Below are 19,311 nucleotides of genomic sequence, written 5' to 3' on the forward strand. Positions count from 1 at the left end.
GCCTGCAGCTGCTCTGAGCACGAGACCCTCATGAGTTCCTGATGGCGGGGAGTGGGTTCTGATGAGGCCTGCAGCTGCTCTGAGCACAAGACCCTGATAGCGGGGGAGTGGGTTCTGATGAGGCCTGCAGCTGCTCTGAGCACAAGACCCTGATAGCGGGGGAGTGGATTCTGATGAGGCCTGCAGCTGCTCTGAGCACAAGACCCTGATAGCGGGGGAGTGGGTTCTGATGAGGCCTGCAGCTGCTCTGAGCACGAGACCCTCATGAGTTCCTGATGGCAGGGGAGTAGGTTCTGGTGAGGCCTGCAGTTGGAAATCCTAAAAGCTGGGGTATGGCTATCAGTTAAGGATCCCTATGTAATCTGCCCCTGAGCACAATAAAGTTGGCATTCTTGTATCAAGGATGACCCGTGTCCCCCCCTCGCCCCCCCCCCCGTGTGTGTGTGTGTGTGTGTGTGTGTATGTATGTATGTTTTGAAATCTTCTGCCTAGTTTCCAGCTCACATACCAACCTGTAGTAGCATGGGCACTACAATCCAAAGCAACAGTTTGAAGGCAGCCTGGGCTACATCTTTTTTAAAAAAAAGTGTTGCCATTTTCCAATGGAATGAAGGATTTGGACACAGAAAAGGGACATGCAGCCTTTCCTAGCAATTAGAACCGTTCCATACTTAGTTCTCTGAGAGTCCACCTCTACCTTTTAGTGTTGTTTGGTTTGGCCACAACACAACCCTCCCAATACCCTTAAGTTGGTCCCAAATGTGTGAACTATGAAAGCAAGCTGGGTTCAAGGGAAAAGGCACTTGCCGTTTTTTCTTTATTTTCAGTGCATAATACACCCGGCCAAAGGGTGCTTTTCCAGTTAATGTACTTAAGTGGCAAGAAGTTGATTTATTAAAACTTGGGCGGGGCGCCATGGCTTATGCTTGTAATGCCTACTTCATAGGGTGAGGCAGGAACATTCCTATGAATATTAGGCCAGGGTGAGATCCTGTCTCAAAACTAACCAAATAAATCAGTCTTGGTAACATAAACCACTTTAGGAATGTAACTGTAGGTGACATGTCTCCCTTGGTCACACTTTAGCAACAGGGGGCTAGTGAGGTTCACCTTAAAGGTATGGCTTACAAGACTTCTTTAAAGCTGGGCTTGGAGGCTCATGCCTATAATCCCAGTTACTAAAGAGGCTGAGGGGAAGGTCTGAAAACTGAAGGCCAGTTTGGACGACATGGTGTCAAAAATAAGTTAAAAAAAATAACTCTAATAAGGGACTCCACACCAGCAGTAGATATTATAGTAAATTTATTTTGTATAAATTATAATACATATTAACATTATTTACAATGCTATTTTATTTATAAACTATCTTTATATGAACAGTAAGATACAAACCATTATCACTTTAAGTAAAAAAGTGTTCTGAGGGAAACATTAAAAAGTATTTTGAAACTGGTTCACACAGCAAGAGACTCCATGAGAGGGAATGGTGTCTCCCTCCACTCCTCACCTCAAAGGAGAAGGAATATTTTTATGCTTAGTTTTTTTTTTTAAAAAAAGCTATTACCTTTATTTTTTATTTTTTCTAGAAGGCAAGTTACCATCAGAACCACAGCTGTCACTGCAGTGTAGTAAAAAACTTGTTTCCCTTCTTAAGATTCTGTCCTAGAAGCAACTAGAAAAAACACCATAGATTGTCGTTTAGAAAGTAACATTAAAAGTGGCATAGGCTCCAGAGTATGTGGACTGAAGATACTTTTTAGGTGTCCGTAGAAGATACTCAACAAGCAACGTCTATCCGCTGCGCGCAAGGCATTGTTATGACATGTGGTGAGCCTCCAGGGAACAGGGTATGGTAAGAAGGATGCCAGTCGGTTTAGGAACTGAAGATACAGGACACAGGAACGAGAGCCTCTAGTCTAAAGGAGAGGAGGGGGAAAGGACCCCATCACTGAAGTGTCAGGTAACAAGGAAGGGGAGCCGTGATGATTGACGTGAGGAAGGGAGCTATGAACGGAGAGAGGCTGGAGTGTGTTCACTTGGAGTGCATGGGATAGGAGGAGTGGCTCCATGCCAGACTGGGAGTGCCACTGAAGCCTACAGGAATAGGGATTAGATCCGAATTCTGCTTTAAGCAGATCGCTTTGGCAAGGTTTAAAACAGACCACACAAAGGAGGCTCTGAAGTCAGAAAATAGAATTGGTTTTCTAGATATGGGAATGAACCTGGGCTGTATATATAGGAGGCAGGTGGTGTGCCACTGCGCGGTGCCCCCCAGCACTGAGGGGAAGCGCTAGTGACCGCAAGGGCAATGTGACGGCAGGGAAATGAGACTGGAGAGACATGAGGGACCTAAGAGTCAGGTACTAGAGCCCCACGTGGTGTCCTTTCGTACAGAAGAAAACAGGCTTGGATGGAAGAAAGATGAGTGTCAGTGGGGCTACCGACGTGGACTGCAGGATGGCGAGAAGAGTGGGCACAAGAGCTGATTTAGAATAAGGCCTTTGGAGACTGTGTCAGTCACAGCTGAGTCCTGTGACTGAGGCAGGGGCATGATGAGGATGAGGCAGGGGAGCTGCTTTGAGGAAAACAGATTCTTACTCAAAACACCTTGGGAATCCCGTCCTCACTGTTTTCAACTAAAGCTCCAGGGATCCAAGAGAAATAAATAGAATAAACACATTATCTATCCTTAAGGATCATATAGAACAACGAGATAGGAAATTCCAGCAATCTGACTACGAGGAGCACAGTGGGAGCAGGTCCAAGACACATCCCCATATGCTGTGATGACGACATCAGGTTCTGAACTAGGAGGCTTCCTCCATCCCTATGGGGCCTACTAGGTATTTTACTAACAAAAGCATACTTTTGAGTCTTTGTCCTCCGACCTCATTTTTAAAAATGTTAGCAAGTACAGAATCCAGCTTCTTACTGGAGAAAACTAGGGCCATCGGGGAAAACAGAACAATGCTGGTTACATCAAAAATGGAAAGAGGTTCAGAAACACGAGATAATGTAAAGAGTGGCCTTTTCGTTCTCTTAGGGCGTGGGGGGGGGTGGGCTTCTGCATTCAGCTGCTGCAGACAGGGGCCCTGCTTAGGGGTACTGAGAATATCACCTCTGCTAATTCAGCCTGCCATCTCTATCTGTGCTTAGGAGACAGCTGAGCAAGGTCTGAGAACAGCACATGTCTGTGTGCTGAGCAACATTCCCGGGACCCACAGTTGAGATGTTCCCCACATCCAGACTGTTAAATGTTAGCGATGGATGTAGCTCATGGGGACAGTGTCTTCCCAGAGACTCTGGGTTCAGGAATACTTTTCGAAGTAGTTTTATGGCAATTATAAATATTTGCCATTGAACAAGTCAGGTTAAATGAATTATTGAGCATATTTACTAGGTTATGAAGGGATCATGAGGGGTAGGGAATGCGGTCTCATTCCACATTTAGAATGTTTTTATGGGGAGGGCACTATCTGAGAGTTTATATATTGTCTTTTCCAAAACTTTCCAAAGGACTAAGCAATTGGTAATTATAATCAGATACAAATTTCATTACATAAGAATTACTTTGTGCGCTAACTTCTCTTTGTATACATTTAGATTTTGAAGAGATTCTTGATTCAGAATACTGGCTAATACTTCTTCGACTTTTTGAGGCTCATGAGCAAATCTTAAAGAGGTTGAGAATTCAAAGAGGGTAAAAGGTGGAAGAAATATAAAACATAAATAACCCTGGTCTCCAAAGGAATACACTACACAAATCACACAGATGCTTACATGGAAAACATTTACGTGACCCAATTAAAACAAGATGCAAAGGACGGATTCACCTCCTGTGACAAGGAAGGTTGTATGTGGGGTTCTATGAGATTGCACAGGGCTTTAAATTATGCCGTAGCCAGAAACAGCTGAGAAAAACTACATCTGTTACCTCAGGCCTATATTATCTGTAGCAAGTGGCATCCAAAAGGCCTCATGAATGTGTTCAAAATGGAAAAAATAGTATTCAGGATATACTTTCCAACTTTTGACATCATACCAAATTAAAAATCATATATAAGGAACCAGAAATCTCTTGCAGAATTAAAAATCATACATAAAGAACCAGAAATGTCTTGCATCCTTTAATGTAATAATCTATGGATAACCTTGAGTTTTAGGTGACAGTTTAAACTCAGCCAACAAAATATTTAAACACTGGAACAGTTTCAAACGTGTTAGCTTGGTTCTGCTGCTGCTAATCAGTAAGGCTACGTGCAAGGGGGTTTACATGTTAGACAGGAAGTGGGCCAGAATCAAGAATATGAACCTTTCCTAGTGAGGGACACTGACCGGCAAAGTCCAGTGTGGACATGGGAGCTGAGGCAGGACAAAGGGTTGAGATAGCCTGGGCTACAAGGAAGGCCTGTGTCTCAAAGGAGACAGAGGGTGAGAGGAAGAGGGAATTTTGAAAGTCAAGGGGAACAAATCAAAGTTGTATAAAATTTCCTTTAAAAAATGTGACTGATTTCAGATCACTTTAAAAATACATGTTATAGAGAATAGAACATCATTTTAGATATAAATACCACCAAAGACTTGGTCTCTGAACTCTTAAGAATAGTAGGGGATTCTGGGTAACAGGTTCCCTGCCATATTCTGTTTTTTGATCACTGAGCTCGGAGGCACACATATGTAATCCTGCACTTGAGAGGCCAAGCAGGTGAATCCCAGGCTAGTATAGGTTACATAATGACCTCCAGGGCAGCCTGGACTCCAGAGTGAGCCTGTCTCAGAAAACCAAGAAAAAAAAAATCACATTTACACTGAACTGGCAGTTTTAAATACAGAGCAGGCATGGTGACACAGGCCTTTAGGTCCAGCTCCTCAGAGGCCGAGGCAGAAGACCGCAGCTCAAGGTTTGCCTGAGCTACACAGTTATCAGTACAGACGGCTGGGATTTCACTTCACAGTTACTGAGGTAGAAGCTTGCTATGTGGATCTCTATTGCAATATAAAAATTTTCATGTAGGTTTATTTAGTGATGCAAAAGTCTGCATTTTCACCAGCAATTTTGTAATTGCAATTTCTACACCAAACATTGTATGGAAGTTTGCTCCTTAATATGTGTGTGTTACTTGCAAAGACTTACCAACGGTGAGAGCGTCAGGATGGAAGGCAGAGACAACAGCGTGGCCGGCACATCAGCCGTGTACAGTGTACGGTATTACAGTAAGTTCTCGTCTCTAAACAGTACTTTAGGATTCAGTGTGAGTCTCAGAAACAATTCTGACCAGCAAGTAAACATCGGCATTTTAATAAATAACACATGAAAAACATCTTTAGGAACTGCATATCCCTAACAAAACAGTTTATCTGCTAACGGCTGAGGACAGGTTATCTTGGCAGTGTTCTTTTTTACATGCCATCTGAAGAGCTCTGACTCCATTGTGCTGAGCTGTGCCTCCACCTTGTCGGATCACGGAGGAAATGAAGCCAAGGCTGCTACAACACTGTGCCCTCCTGAAACGCTTCTATCCACCTGGCAACGAGAGAGAACTGTTAGACCTGGGACACCTCTGAGTGTACACACTGCTGACTGAAATCTTTCCTACAGACACACAGGAGTTCTTCCACAGGGAGCTACCCTGCGTTTGGTAACGTGATCCAACATCTGGCCTGGAAAATGTGTTCTCTGTGACATCACTGGAGCAAGCCATCAACATCTGAAATCACGACATTTCACAGTAGCCTGTAACATATTCAGCTCAAATTTCAAGGGCAGAATTTCCAAAACTTCAGACTTTAGGTGCAGACAGCTTATGTTGTACTGCAGCAGAACACCTTTACGAAGTCCCCAGAGGCTGGACGGATGCTCAACATTTAAGAGCACTGACTGCTCTAGATGAGCCAGGTTCAGCTCCCAGTACCCATACAGTGGCTCACAACCATCTGTATGTATTGCCACTTCCAGAGGATCTGATCATCTCTCCCTCTCCCGACCTCCACCGGGCACACATGTGGTGCACAGACATACATGCAGGCAAACACTCTCTCTCACACGCACACGCACATATACACCATATCAAATCTAATAAAACCTTGTCACAAATAAGCAGTTTAATTCTCAATACCCAGAAGGCATTATTTGGATAAAAAGCTATCCATCGCTGCATACCCTAAAGCAGACGGAGGCAGGGGGAGTCTCTCAGAGTGCAGCACCTGCTTGGTACTCAGGAACACAGACAATTCTAGCACATTAACTCTTAACTGCCTACAAAACTGCCCACCCTGCTAATCCTCAAAGTGCTCCCTGTATCCCAAGCACTTAACTTTAAAGCCTGCTGAGAAAACATGGACACAGGTACGCTCTCTGGGGTGGACTAGATCAGATGAGAGGAGAGGTGAGCCAAGCTACCTGCTCAGAGGGGGCACCTTCATGGGCATACACCTTTAAGTTAAATAGTCTCTCGACACCTCAAATTAAGATTCTTGCTGGAGTCCTGAAGAGACTGCTTGTGCCTTGACTATCTAAAACTATACCTGTTTCCTTCTACTCAGTGTCTGGAAACAACCGTGAGTCTCTCAATGTGTTTGATTTTCCCTGTACAGTTAGCCAGCAGATTTGTTTTTTCAGTCCTGCTAGTGCACAAAACACTGGATGGGGGATTTCAGCCACTGTCACTGAAGGCCAGGGCTCCTCCGCCTGCACTTCTGCCTCCCCCAGAGCAGAGCTCCAGCGGCCTCCCAGGTCACGGGCGCACACACACAATGGACAGGACTACCGGTTTTCTTTCATCTCCGGTTTTTAAATCATCCGAATAACAGGTCACATCTTTCAAACTTGGATTTCCGAGAGTTGTTCTCTGTGCTTTTAAAATGTCATGTAAAACAACAAAGGGGAATCTGCATGACTTACTTCTGCGTGGAGTGGGCATCATCTGCCTTAAACACATAGAACACCATGCCTTTGTGCAGGAGCTGAAACACTCTCGACTCTGAGCTCTCGTCTCTGACTTGAGTGACGGTAAACCCTAACAGAGGCTGGCTCTCCAACGCGGCCACATCCTAAGCAACAGACAAGGGAAGACAGGCTTTCAGGGTTAGATGCAATTCAAGCTTGAAAAGTCTTGACCTGCACAGTTCAATTTAATGGACAACACAGCAGTTCCAGCAGCTCATCTTTACTGAGTCAGCAGTGAACCGCCTACTCGCCACCTGCCATGTTCGTGCCCACCGAATCTCCCATTGTTTTGGGGCAGTGAAGGAAAGCAGTTTATGGATGCAGACATCAAGGACTTAAGCAGTAGGCGACTGGCCCAGATCCCACTGAAGAACTCTGGGATTCTTGCTGATTGTTGAGACAAGGTCTCACTCTACAGCCCAAGCGGAACTGAAGCTCACTGTGATTTTTCCGCCTGGATTCTCCAGAGGTTTTGTTTTTCTCTACCATGAAACCCTCGCTGGCTTGGAACTCTCAAAGATCCACCTGCCGCTGTGCCTCTAAGTGCTGGAATTAAAGGTGAGCACCACCATGCCTACTCTTCCCTCCTTTCCTTCTGGAGTCTCAGGTAACTCAAGGGGGTCTCAAACTCCACATAACTGAGGCTGACCTTGAACTCCTGAGTCTCCTGCTCCTATACTCCAACAGCTTGGTTGTAGGCAGGTGCTACCACACCCTGCTTCCCTAGAGGCCTTCATACATGCTGCTGGGACACAGATAAGGGCAGTTGGAGACAGTATCACTACGAGCTGGAGACACCAAGAGGGGCTAGAAGAGAGGGCAATTCCTGTCCTGTGTGAAACGGCAGTCACATGACAACAGAAATATCTGCATTTTAGTACTCTCCAAAATTCCTAACACTGGAGTAAGAGTTCATGAAAAATAACAATAATAATACTATTCCCATTAAAAGTACTAGTAACACCGGGCAGTGGTGGCACACACCCTTAATCCCAGCGCTCGGTATCTCTCAGTTCGAAATCACCCTGGTCTACAGAGTGAGATCCAGTACAGCCAGGGCTACACTGAGAGACCCTGTCTTGAACCCCTGGTTTCCCCACAAAAAGTACTAGTAATAGGAGAGGCATGGTGGCCCACACCTGTAATCTTAGCATTGGATGGGTTGAGGCAGGAGGATGACAATCTGGGATAAATGGTGAATTATAAACCAACCTGGGCTATTCGGTAAGCACTGCCTCAAAACAAAACAAAACAAGACAAGTGCCTTCCTCTGTCTAACAGTACTTGCTTGGCATGCCCAGGCCATCCTCAGCTCTGCACAAAGCAAAACCCTCCCACAAACTCCATAAAACTGAAACAAAACCCCAAAGTCCCTCTTAAGCGTCCATCTTACCTCACTTGCGGCGTATGTGTAGAGTACTTTGTTTTTGATGACAAACCACAAGTGTTTCCATGGCTTCTTGCTGCCCTTGGATCTGTAAAGGTAACCACTCATAGTGGAGTCTTCTGTGTTTGCGGATACCTGGAAAAGGAAGTCCCACGTGCCTCAGTGGGTCAGAGGCTAATTTTCAAGAACAACAACACAAGAGAAAGCCGAGTTCAAACCACCAGCTGTTGAAAGCAACGACCATAAGGACATTTCAGAATGACACTGGGTGTTCTCTGTATTTGAGGGGTGCAGTAAAGAAATTACCCACATGACCATTCCATGATACGATTAAGGTTTTTATTGTAGATGTAAGAACAGCCAGAGGCAACTACAAGTCAGGAGCAGAGACTGAGGTGACTGAACCTGGCTAACTTGCCAGACTGGAGAGACCAACAGAAAATAGAGACTAGCGAGAAAGTAATTGCCCACATGACTGCCTCATGATACGGTTAAAGTTTTTATTACAGATGTAAGAACAGCCAGAGGCAACTGGAAGTCAGGAGTAGAGACAGAAGGAAGGAGACTGAACATGACCGACCAGGGCTACTTGCCAGAATACAGAGACTAATAGAAATAGAGACTAGAGAGAGCACAGTGAGAAGAGCGGAGTTACAGGAAGCCTCTGGGCAGGAGGAGTGTAGGGTAGGTGAGGAGGTAAGATGGGCTAGGATGCTAGCATAAACTCTGAAATGTCTAACGGGTACTTGTGGTACTGAGGAAGCCTGGGCTAGCCCGTGCTTTGAAATGCTGAAAGGCACCCTATAGACAGTGGTCTCTTCTGACAGAGGTAAGGGAAATGACTCCCTCTGGCAGATGGGAACCAGTTTTGCAGGTTCCTGAGGCATGCTGTCAGAAGTCCTCCTAGAGTCCAGGCTGAGCTCATTTCTGGATATCTAGATTGCCTTCTGGAGTTTCCTGGGGATCTGCCATTCTCATGTCCCTATCCCACAATCTGAAGTCTATCAGCAGGGTATGAAAAGCCTTCTGTGGTTTTTTTTTTTATTTTTTTTTATTTTCGAGACAGGGTTTCTCTGTAGCTTTTTGTTTTTTTGTTTTGTTTTGTTTTGTTTTTTTGTTTTTTTTTTTTTTGGCTCCCCGTCGGGGAATCGAACCCCAGTCTCCCGCGTGACAGGCGTCTCCGTAGCTTTTTGGTTCCTGTCCTGGAACTAGCTCTTGTAGACCAGGCTGGCCTCGAACTCACAGAGATCCGCCTGCCTCTGCCTCCCAAGTGCTGGGATTAAAGGTGCGCCACCACCCGGCTTGAAAAGCCTTCCTTGCCTTCCTTTTAGAGATGATCCCAGAGCTGTGCCTGGCTTGCCCATTCCTACACTGGCTTGTCTTTGTGGGCTAAGCTGTGTCCTCTGGTTTGGCAGAGGAGAAATAATCAAAGCCTACCAAATGTTTTTCTCAGGTGGCATTTTGGAGACCACATATGTTATCTGTTGCTCAGATCTACATAGCAAGCTCCAGGCCACATACTAAGACCCTGTCTTTCTTAATAAGCAAATTAAAATGTTTAAGGTTCAAATGAGATTTCTGTTAAAATGGAGTTCTATCAGGGTGTGTGTGTGTGTGTGTGTGTGTGTGTGTGTGTGTGTTAGGCTGTTGCTAAGCTAGATTACATACCTCTTTTTTTTTAAAAAATTAGGGCTGGGAGCTGGAGAGATGGCTTGATGCTCCAGCAGAGAACCTGAGTTTGGTTCCAAGCACCCACAAAGAGACTCTGCCTCCAGGGAACCTGGCACCCTACCCACTTCTGGCCTCCACGGGCAGGAGATCACATGGTGCACTGTTGTGTGATGCTGTGTTTGTGTTCTGACAAATAAAGCTTGCCTGGAGATCAGAGGGTGGAGCTAGCCACTCGTTAACCATAGGAAGGAGACAGGTGGGAAGCAACTGGAGGTTGTTCCGAGTTTTCTGATCTTCCACGTTCTTACCCCAATATTTGACTCCTGGTTTATATTGGTTAAGATTAATTAGATTAACACTTCAGTGTACAGATTGCATCGGGATGGTGCACAGATTACACGAGGCAAACACATGTATAAAATGAAAGTAAATGCATTAAAACATTTTAATTACATTTATTTACTTCTTGTGTGTGTGAATACATGCATTCCATGGCTCACGTGTGGAGGTTAGACAGCAATTTGTGGGAGTTAAGTTCTTTCCTTCTACCACATGGGTCATGAGGGTTAAACTTAGGCCGTTAGGACATTGAACTCAGGATACAAGGCCTGGCAGCAAGTGTCTTACCCACTGAGCAATCTTATTGGCCCACATTCCTCTTTTTGAATTAATATACGTGCACCACAAAATAATCAGCCAGTGTTGACTACAAATATCCCTCTATTATCTTTTCAAAAGTAAAATTCACATTAACCAACTTAATTACCCAGCTCACAAAACTTATATCACTTTTTGCTTGTGTCTGAGGTTTTTTTGAGACAGGGTTTCTCTGTGTAACAACCTTGGCTGTCCTAGAACTCTGGAGATTAGGCTGGTCTCAAACTCACAGAGATCCACCTGCGTCTGCCTCCTGAGTGCTGGGATTAAAGGTGTGCGCCACCACTACACGGCGTGTCTGAATTCTTAAGACAGGATCTTATATAACTTAAGTTAGCCTTAAACTTACTGTGTAGCTGAGGGTGGCCTTCAACTCCTGATCTTCCTGTCTCTACCTCTCCATTTTAGAGATGGGCCTTGCTATGTTGCCTAGCCTGGCCCTGAACTCCTAGACTCAACTGATCCTCCTACCTCAGTCTACTGAGTAGCTGAGGCTACAGACATATTAAGCCATCATGCCTATCAAGGATCTCAAAGTTGGATTGGAAAGTTTAGATTCAGAAATTGAAGGATTGAATAGATAGTTCTTAGGCATTCTCTAAATCAGCCTAAACTGCTTCGTATATAAGCAAACCAAACAGTATAGAACAGTAAAAGCTAATGAGTTTGTACTTTCCCCCATGGAAAAGGACCCCTTTAAAATGACTGTATGTCAGCCAGGTGGTGGTGGTGCACGCCTTTAATCCCAGCACTCAGGAGGCAGAGGTAGGCGGATCTCTTTGAGTTTGAGGTCAGCCTGGTCTACAAGAGCTAGTACCAGGACAGGCTCCAAAACAGACAAACAAACAAAAAATGAAAAAAAAAAACAAAGCCAAACAACAACAACAAAAGACTCTATGTCTACTTTCTATGCCTGCAATAAAATGTTCCCCAAAGAGTTTTCTGCAGCCATCTGTCAATGACTCAGGTCATAAAGAAGACGAATAAAGACTGCAAGACATCTGCCATATCCACCAGAGTATTAAAATCCATGCCCTGAGAGTAGTGGGAAATGACATCTTTCTTTATGAAATTCAGCCCTGTCAAGCTTAATGGAAACACTTACTTCTTTGAGAGCAGCTGGGATCTTTTTCTGTTTCCTACCCGATGGGATGCTGTGCAAGACTGATGACAAGGCACTTGAAGGAGACTTGTGATTCCCCGGAGAGCCAACCCTCGGGGGCAGCTGGTGATCTAGAAGAGAGCAGGTGTGCTCATGCAGCAAGCATGCATGATGGACAAAATACCCATGAAGAGCTCTGAGAGCTGAGCAGGAGTTGAGTTGATTACATATGGAATTTTTAAACTACAGCCCATATGAAAAGATCCTATTTTTGTGTCCTTAGAATTCTGAAAGAGCTAGAGACACTGCTCAATGATGGTGCCTGCTTTGTACGGTCAAAGCCCTAAGTTCAGTCCTCAGTACCAAAACATAAAGTAAAAATTCACTGGGATGGACGTGGTACCACATGTCTGTCACCCAGAGGTAGGAGGATTGGGAGTTCAAGGGCCATCCTTGCTTACCATAGCAAGTTCAACCTCAACCTGAGTTATAGGAGACTCTCAGTAAACCATAAATAAATAAACAAAATAATTCTGAAACATACAAGTACACCCTCCATTTTACAAACTTCCCTACTGATGGAAAGAAGTTGATTTAGACAATGGAAGAGATGTGCAAACCAGAACACCTGCTTCTAAATAATGAAGCTAGCGGGGGGGGGGGGGGGGGGGGGGAATGGGGCGGAGTGGCTCTAAATAATTTGGAATGCTGTTTAGGCTGGGGCGGGGGCGCTAGATATAAATACTTTGGCCTCATGACAATCTCCCTGCTTTAGCCTCCTGGGTGCTGGGATTACAAGTGTGAGCCATATTGCCCAAATCAATCATTTGCTGCTTCACAGTTTTGTTTTACATGGTGCTAAGGATCAAACTGAGAGCCTTGCACGTGCTAGGCAGGTCCTTTCCACTAAGTCACATTCTTCCCAGACTGAGTTTAGAAAAGTAAAGCAGGCAGCAAGCAGGAAGAGGCGTTTGCAGACGGGCATTATCAGAGTAATTTAGACCTTATTAAGGTTGACACAAAAAAATCAAGATAAGTGAGACTTTCTGAAATGAAATTGACAAGACCTACTGACCAGCAGGGGTGGGTGATTAGTGAAGAATGCTAACATTTCACATCGGTATACCCAGAGAACAAAGAACAACCATTCTTGACTCCAGTTCCAGGGGATCCCACACCCCCTTCTGATCTCTCAGGGCTCCATACACACATGTGGGCACTACACTCATTCAGCCAAAACACTCATACACAAAAGTAAATAAATCTAAAAAAATATAAATAAAAAAATAAGTTGAAACTTTGAAATAGCTCACAAATTAAAGTTACTTTTTAATTGTGTTAAGCACTTCATTCCGTAATAATTCGATAATTAGTTTTCTTACTAAAACCATTGTACATTGTTACCAAAAAAAGGCTCAGTCTAATTTCTCTTGGGTTTACCATAAAGCTCAAGTTAGAGCATACTAGGAAGTAAGACAAGTCCAGCAATCATGCTTCTGCCAAACATGGTTCATTTAGGAGGCTGAAAGGATCTGCGGGAGAGACTTTGGTTACATGTTTAGTGTTATATTACCTAATTTCTGTAGTTCTTGGAAGCAATGTTCACATACTCTTGCCAGTTGCCTTTTCAGGTAATCTAAGCCGTACTTATTTGATGAGCAAGCTTGGCACACAATCTGAAAACACATTGCAATGATTTCATTCAGAAAAACTTGGATGACGAGGCATGAAAAAGGCTGCACTGTACGGCACTGCCCATTCATCAACAGTTTGGCAGTGACTGAGCCTCACTTATCTCATGGCTAACTCTCAGACCGCTCACATGGAGAGCCTACACGTAAGCCCCGAGTGCTTGCTCCATGAACACCGTGTTCAGCAGAGCTAGCACACACAGCCTCCAGTGTTCCTAGCATGCAGGACCTTCCGACAATCTCACTGACCACCCTCATCCTATGGGCCGTCCCTGCCACAGCCACAGCCACAGCTACTCTCTGCGACCCTACCAGGTTAGGGGACCCTGTTTCATCCTTGAAGGAGCTCTCCACTATAAATGTTCATTCTGCTAAAGAAATCGTGAAAGCTTATACTTCAGTGTGGACTGGAAATTCCTTCCAAGGACCTATGCCTTAAAGTCTCCACTTGGGCACTAGCAGGAGGTGGCAGAAACTAAAGGTCACGAGGGTGGGGTACCTTCAAAGAAGACTGAGGGGTCATTTCCTCCATGTTTTTCACTCTTACCAATCAAGTACATGACTTTGCCAACTACACGCTCTCTCCAGGACTTGCTGCTTTAACTCAAACACTACAGGCCAATTGACCAAGGACTTAAGTCCAAAAGTGTGAGCCAAAATACAAATTTCCTCTTTATAAATTGATTTATTGGTGCAGGTGTGATGGCACACACCTTTAATCCCAGAATCCAGGATGAAGAGGAAAGGAGAGTCCTGTGAGTTCACAGTCAGCCTAGTTTACATAGTGAGTTCTAGGCCAGCAAAAATACAGGAACTTTCTACTGATTCTTTTCTGTACAAAGATGGCAATAAATAAATAAATAAATAAGCTGCAATATAAATAAGAGTCTATAGAACTGTGGATTATTTTGTTTCTTAAGACAAAAAGGTTGGCCTTGAACTTGCTGAGATCTTCCGGTTTCAGCCTTCTGCCACCATGCCTGGATTAGCTTTCATTTTTGAATATAGGTTCTCTCTCTACGGCTGCAGAAATACTGTAACTGTGGGTGGAGAGTGAAGGAAGGAAGGTCCACAACCACGTTCCTTACTCCAACCCTGAATACACAGATAAGATGACATCTGCTGTCTTCACAACTACTGTTTGTCCGTTTCATAGACTACAATGACTTCTCGGGGGATATTCCTCACTGTGCACAGCCCAGAGACATAGACGTCACCACAGGGATGGAGACCGTCCCTTCTGACCTTTCCACAGGCCCTGCAGTGATGTCTTCTCCAGGTCAGAGTAAATTCACTTGTGCAAATCATACACATGGTGGCTCTGGTATCAGGAATCCAGATGGGAGCCTTTGACCCGAGAGGACTAACTTCCTCTTTCTTCTCCAAGTCCTGTGGAAGAAGAATGGCTTCTGGTTACTGGGTACACACTGCCTGCGACAGAAATCAAGTCTTGGTAGTGGCCTTCTCCAGGGCTGATGGCATCATTAACATGTGGGAGGGGAAAGTGAGCCATGATATTGGAGGTCCTCGGTATATTAAGATTAAATACATTTGAAAATGCTCTGTTGCAAAATTATCTGTAAAATATGCTCGTGGTACTGAGATGATCAGCTTCTTCCTTAAGCTATTCCTGGTCCCCCAGTTCCCTACAGTGAAAAGCTGGGAAAAGAGCTGGGGTGGTATAAGGGAGGTCCTGAGTTCAATAGCCTACAATACACAGAGACATGCAGAGAAACACACTCCCTTCCCATACTCCCCCCTCAAACACACACACACATACACACACTCCCTCTCCATATACACAGACATGCAGAGACACACACTCCCTTCCCATACTCCCCCTCAAACACACACACACACACACACACACACACACACACACACATACACACACTCCCTCTCCATATACACAGACATGCAGACACACACTCCCTTCCCATACTCCCCCCTCTCTCTCTCACACACACATACACAGATACATACACAGATACACACTCCCTCTCCATATACAGAGACATACAGTGACACACAGAGATACGTCAGAGACACATACACACAGACATACTCCCTCCCCCCACACACTCACATACAAAGACACAGACACATTCACATACATACACGGGAACACATACCCAGACATATACTCCCTCTCCATACACACACACACACACACACACACACACACACAGATACACACACACACACACACGTAGAAACACACAATTCCTCCCATTAACACTCCTCCCCTACATGATAGATACACAGACACACACAGATACACACAGACACACAAGAAAACAAATAAAATTTCCTACATGTATAAGTAGGAGAAACTAGGAGCACACATACCTCCTCCAACTCCTTTTCTAAACCTCTATAAACTCTTCACAGTTAAGGAAAAGCAGAAGCCCGAGGCAAGCCTGGAAGGGGAGCACAATACCTCATCAAGACTCCTGCTGGGGCAGAAGGTGGTCCTCTTCTTGGCATACTCTTCTATCGCCCTGGAGATGGCCTCCAGCCATTCATCTCGTTCTGTGGCAGAGCTGATGGGGGCAAAAGGTTCCATCAAGACCATATCAACACTGAGTCCTTCTGCCTTTTTTTTCCTTCTCCCTGGCAACTAATACCACCCTCCGGCCAGGTCTGAAGGGTAGACCTTCCAAAAGGAGTCAATTTCTAGACCTATAGCAGAAGGGACATATGGCTACTTGTGACTGCATATCAAAGCCCATAGTGGTGTCCAGGCTCCCTCAGTATCACAAGTACGTAGTATGTATGTCAAAGTTCATGACAGCACACTAGTCCTTTCCACCTCCCTAGGCTTCCTTCCTCCAGAGACCCCTTTGTTCTCTTTATAATGGCAAACTCCCTCCCTCACCCCCACTATTCTCACTTTATTCTCATTCTGTCCCCCCTCCCAATTTATCTCATATATCCCCCCCCCTCTCTCCTACAATAACAACCTTCCTATATCATGGAGTAGTCATGCTGGAAGTTTCTTTATTGTACCCCCCATATCTGGTGCCAATACCCTCCCAAGCATCCCCTAAGGTGTAAATCGTTTGTTTCTGCTGGCTTCTGCCACCCACCACACTCAACTCCAGATTTTACAGCTGTCTCTTCAGCTGCTCCTCCTTCCTACTCTAAGAGCTCATGTCTCCTTGCCTACATGATAAGTGTCCTCTCATCCCTCTGCTCCTGGGGCGTCCTTCGCCCTCCTGGGCACCCAGCACTTGGAAAGGCTGTGCCTCTCCTTAGCTCACTGGGGTCTGCTGTGTATGCGTCTCCACTGTGATTCGGGGCATCTCCAGTAAGGCACGCACTTCCCCCTCCCTGCCCAGCAGAATTCTCTCTCTGGAGAGGTTTGTTCTTGACCCTTTTTGCTAAGTCTCCCATCTCATCTTTGCCTGGCTCCCTTGCCACCTGCCTCTTGGCTCACTCCTGGAGCTTGATTCACCTGCCTTCTCCAATCTCCTTCCTCCTGAGACTCAAAGATTTCATTAAAGCCTCACCATCTTACTGTAAATGGTTTGGCCTCAGAATAGTCAATGGCTCAATAACGGCACACTCAACTTCCAAATTCTCAAAGGTTTGTTTTGTTTTTGTTTGTCGAGATAGTGTTGCTTTGTGTAGCCCAGGCTATACTGGAACTTATTCTGTAGACCAGGTTGGCCTCAAATTTAGAGACCCACCTGCCTCTGCCTTCCAAATGCTGAGATTAAAGGAATATGTTACCACTGATGGGCACTCGCAGATTTTTAATAATTTCTGCCACTACACACACACACACAAATGATCCCCAAAATTTCTTATCTTTAAATTTTCTCTGTTCTACATTCTTAAAAATCCCCTATCTCTCTGCTCTCAAAAAAAAAAAATCTCAAGTTAATGGTGTAAACTTTCTGTATTTCAAGATTTGTAAGCTTGTTGGGTATGGCTTAAAAATCTGTAAAATCTATAACAAAACTTAAAACTTGAAACAGAAAAGGTTGATAGTTAAAAAAAATATACATGGATAAAGTTTACTACAAATTCTTGTATGTAACTTGGATTTAGCTCTTGTTTAAAAATTTGATCTGCTACAGCATAGTGTATATGTAACTTGGATTCAATCCTTGTTTATGAAAAACAGGATTTACTAATAACAAACTTGATGACTGAAGTTTAGAGTGTACTGAGGCCAGCAGAAACTGACTTGAACATAAAGGTCTAGCTGCTCTGTCTTTGCCAATTTTGTGAACTTTTAGCTATTTGGGACAGTCACATAACAACCTGAGATACTATGTAACGGTCCACCATGAAGGGATCAGAAAGATGGAAGGCAGTTGGGTGATGAGGACCTATTTTTAGCACTATAAACCATAAGCTGACTCAGTAAATAAAGATTGTGTGTGGTTGTGAGTGCTCGCCCGTTACTCAGCACACCAAGTGCTGTTCCCAGTCTTCTCCCACCGGAGCTGTCTTTAACCCAACTGTAATGTGAACAGGCCAGGGAAGAGGAGCCTGCCTGGCAAACGGTATTCTGGTTTTGTATTTCTCAACCATGCCTCTCCTTCAAAACCTGTGGTTAAAGCCCATTCATGATTGGTGTCATGTTATGACGTCATTTAAAATTTGTTTTACATATTCAAAACTTTTAGGCACACTTTAGGTGACATAAATATGATAATCTATACATATACATAAAGAAGGAGAGAAGAAATTTTAACAATCAAGTTAAAAATCTAGGGGCTGGAGAGATGATGGCTCAGCAGTTAAGAGCATTCATTGCCTGCTCTTCCAAAGGTCCTGAGTTCAATTCCCAGCAACCACATGGTGGCTCACAACCATCTGTAATGAGATCTGGTGCCCTCTTCTGGCCTGCAGGCATACATGCAGGAAGATTTTACATAATAAGTTAAAAAAAGATAAGCATTCAAATAAAATAAATAAATTTAAAAAAAAATCTATCATAATGAGACAAACCCTTCACAATGGGAGCTTAACAATGTGAGGAAATCCCTGCGTCTTTGGGAGAGTGGTACTGAAGTATGCAAAATGACCTGGCAACTACAGTCAGGTTTAAAATACTTTAGAAAAATGTAAGAAAGCCAGCCCATTGCTGCTCATCATATTATTCGCTCTAATTTTAAGCATAAACAATTCTATAAAATAAGAACAAAACAAAATTAAATAAAACTCCCAACCCTGAAGAGAGAGACATATGGATGGGCACAGGGTAGTGGTTTTGTATTTTTCCCCCTTTTCCAGGGCTGGAGGATCGATCCCAGGAGGACCTCAGGAACCCCAGACCAAGAACTCTAACTATGACCTGCTACAGACCTAGCTCCCTTGTTACTGCAGAAGACACAAGAATCGCTTGCCTTTCCCGTAGTATGTCCAGTAATGTACTTCCCTGATAAATGCCACTTAGGATATTTATTCATATTGATAGAAGAAATTACAAATGATATTGACAAATCAATGGTTCCCAAATTTTTATTACATACAAAGAACAAAACAAGAAATAACACTTTTCTTGCTAAATCAAATAAAATCTGCCTGTTACTTCTAAGATTCTAGCATTGTTGCCAAAGACAACTGCCAATTAGTAGTTACCGTGCTCATCCAACAGCACTAAATGCTTCCCAAATGTCATCATTTCTCATCTTTGGAGCCCCTCGAATACCCACTGGCTCTTACTTCCACCCCTGCATTAGCGGACATTGTCACCATGTGGACAGTGAGGAAACTGGGGACCACCAATATAAGGCCCTGGCTTTACCAATGACAGTTTCCTGAGTCGACAGGAGACCCAAGTGGAGTGAAGGGTTTAGCCCTTCCCCACCAGGTCAGTGCCATCTGGTGTGTGTTCCCT

At 44.3% G+C, this 19,311-nt stretch overlaps 1 protein-coding gene across 2 annotated transcripts in view; it reads right to left on the minus strand.

The window, feature by feature from the left end:
- Positions 1–1,285: 1,285 nt before the first annotated feature.
- Positions 1,286–19,311, minus strand: part of Fgd6 (FYVE, RhoGEF and PH domain containing 6) — a 116,011-nt gene continuing 97,985 nt past the window's right edge. For both annotated transcript variants that reach the window (XM_041671422.1, XM_041671415.1), the window contains 7 exons: positions 15,895–15,997; positions 14,700–14,843; positions 13,337–13,439; positions 11,767–11,894; positions 8,340–8,468; positions 6,902–7,050; positions 1,286–5,524 (listed from right to left, as the gene is read on the minus strand). In XM_041671422.1, the coding sequence (XP_041527356.1) occupies positions 5,488–5,524; positions 6,902–7,050; positions 8,340–8,468; positions 11,767–11,894; positions 13,337–13,439; positions 14,700–14,843; positions 15,895–15,997 (793 nt within the window). In that variant the 3' untranslated portion in view covers positions 1,286–5,487. The remainder of the gene's footprint in view (positions 5,525–6,901; positions 7,051–8,339; positions 8,469–11,766; positions 11,895–13,336; positions 13,440–14,699; positions 14,844–15,894; positions 15,998–19,311) is intronic.

The sequence above is a fragment of the Microtus oregoni genome, unplaced genomic scaffold (assembly GCF_018167655.1).
Source record: "Microtus oregoni isolate MIOR12 unplaced genomic scaffold, Mior012 000001F_ref0000356, whole genome shotgun sequence".
NCBI classification, from domain to species: Eukaryota; Metazoa; Chordata; class Mammalia; order Rodentia; family Cricetidae; genus Microtus; species Microtus oregoni.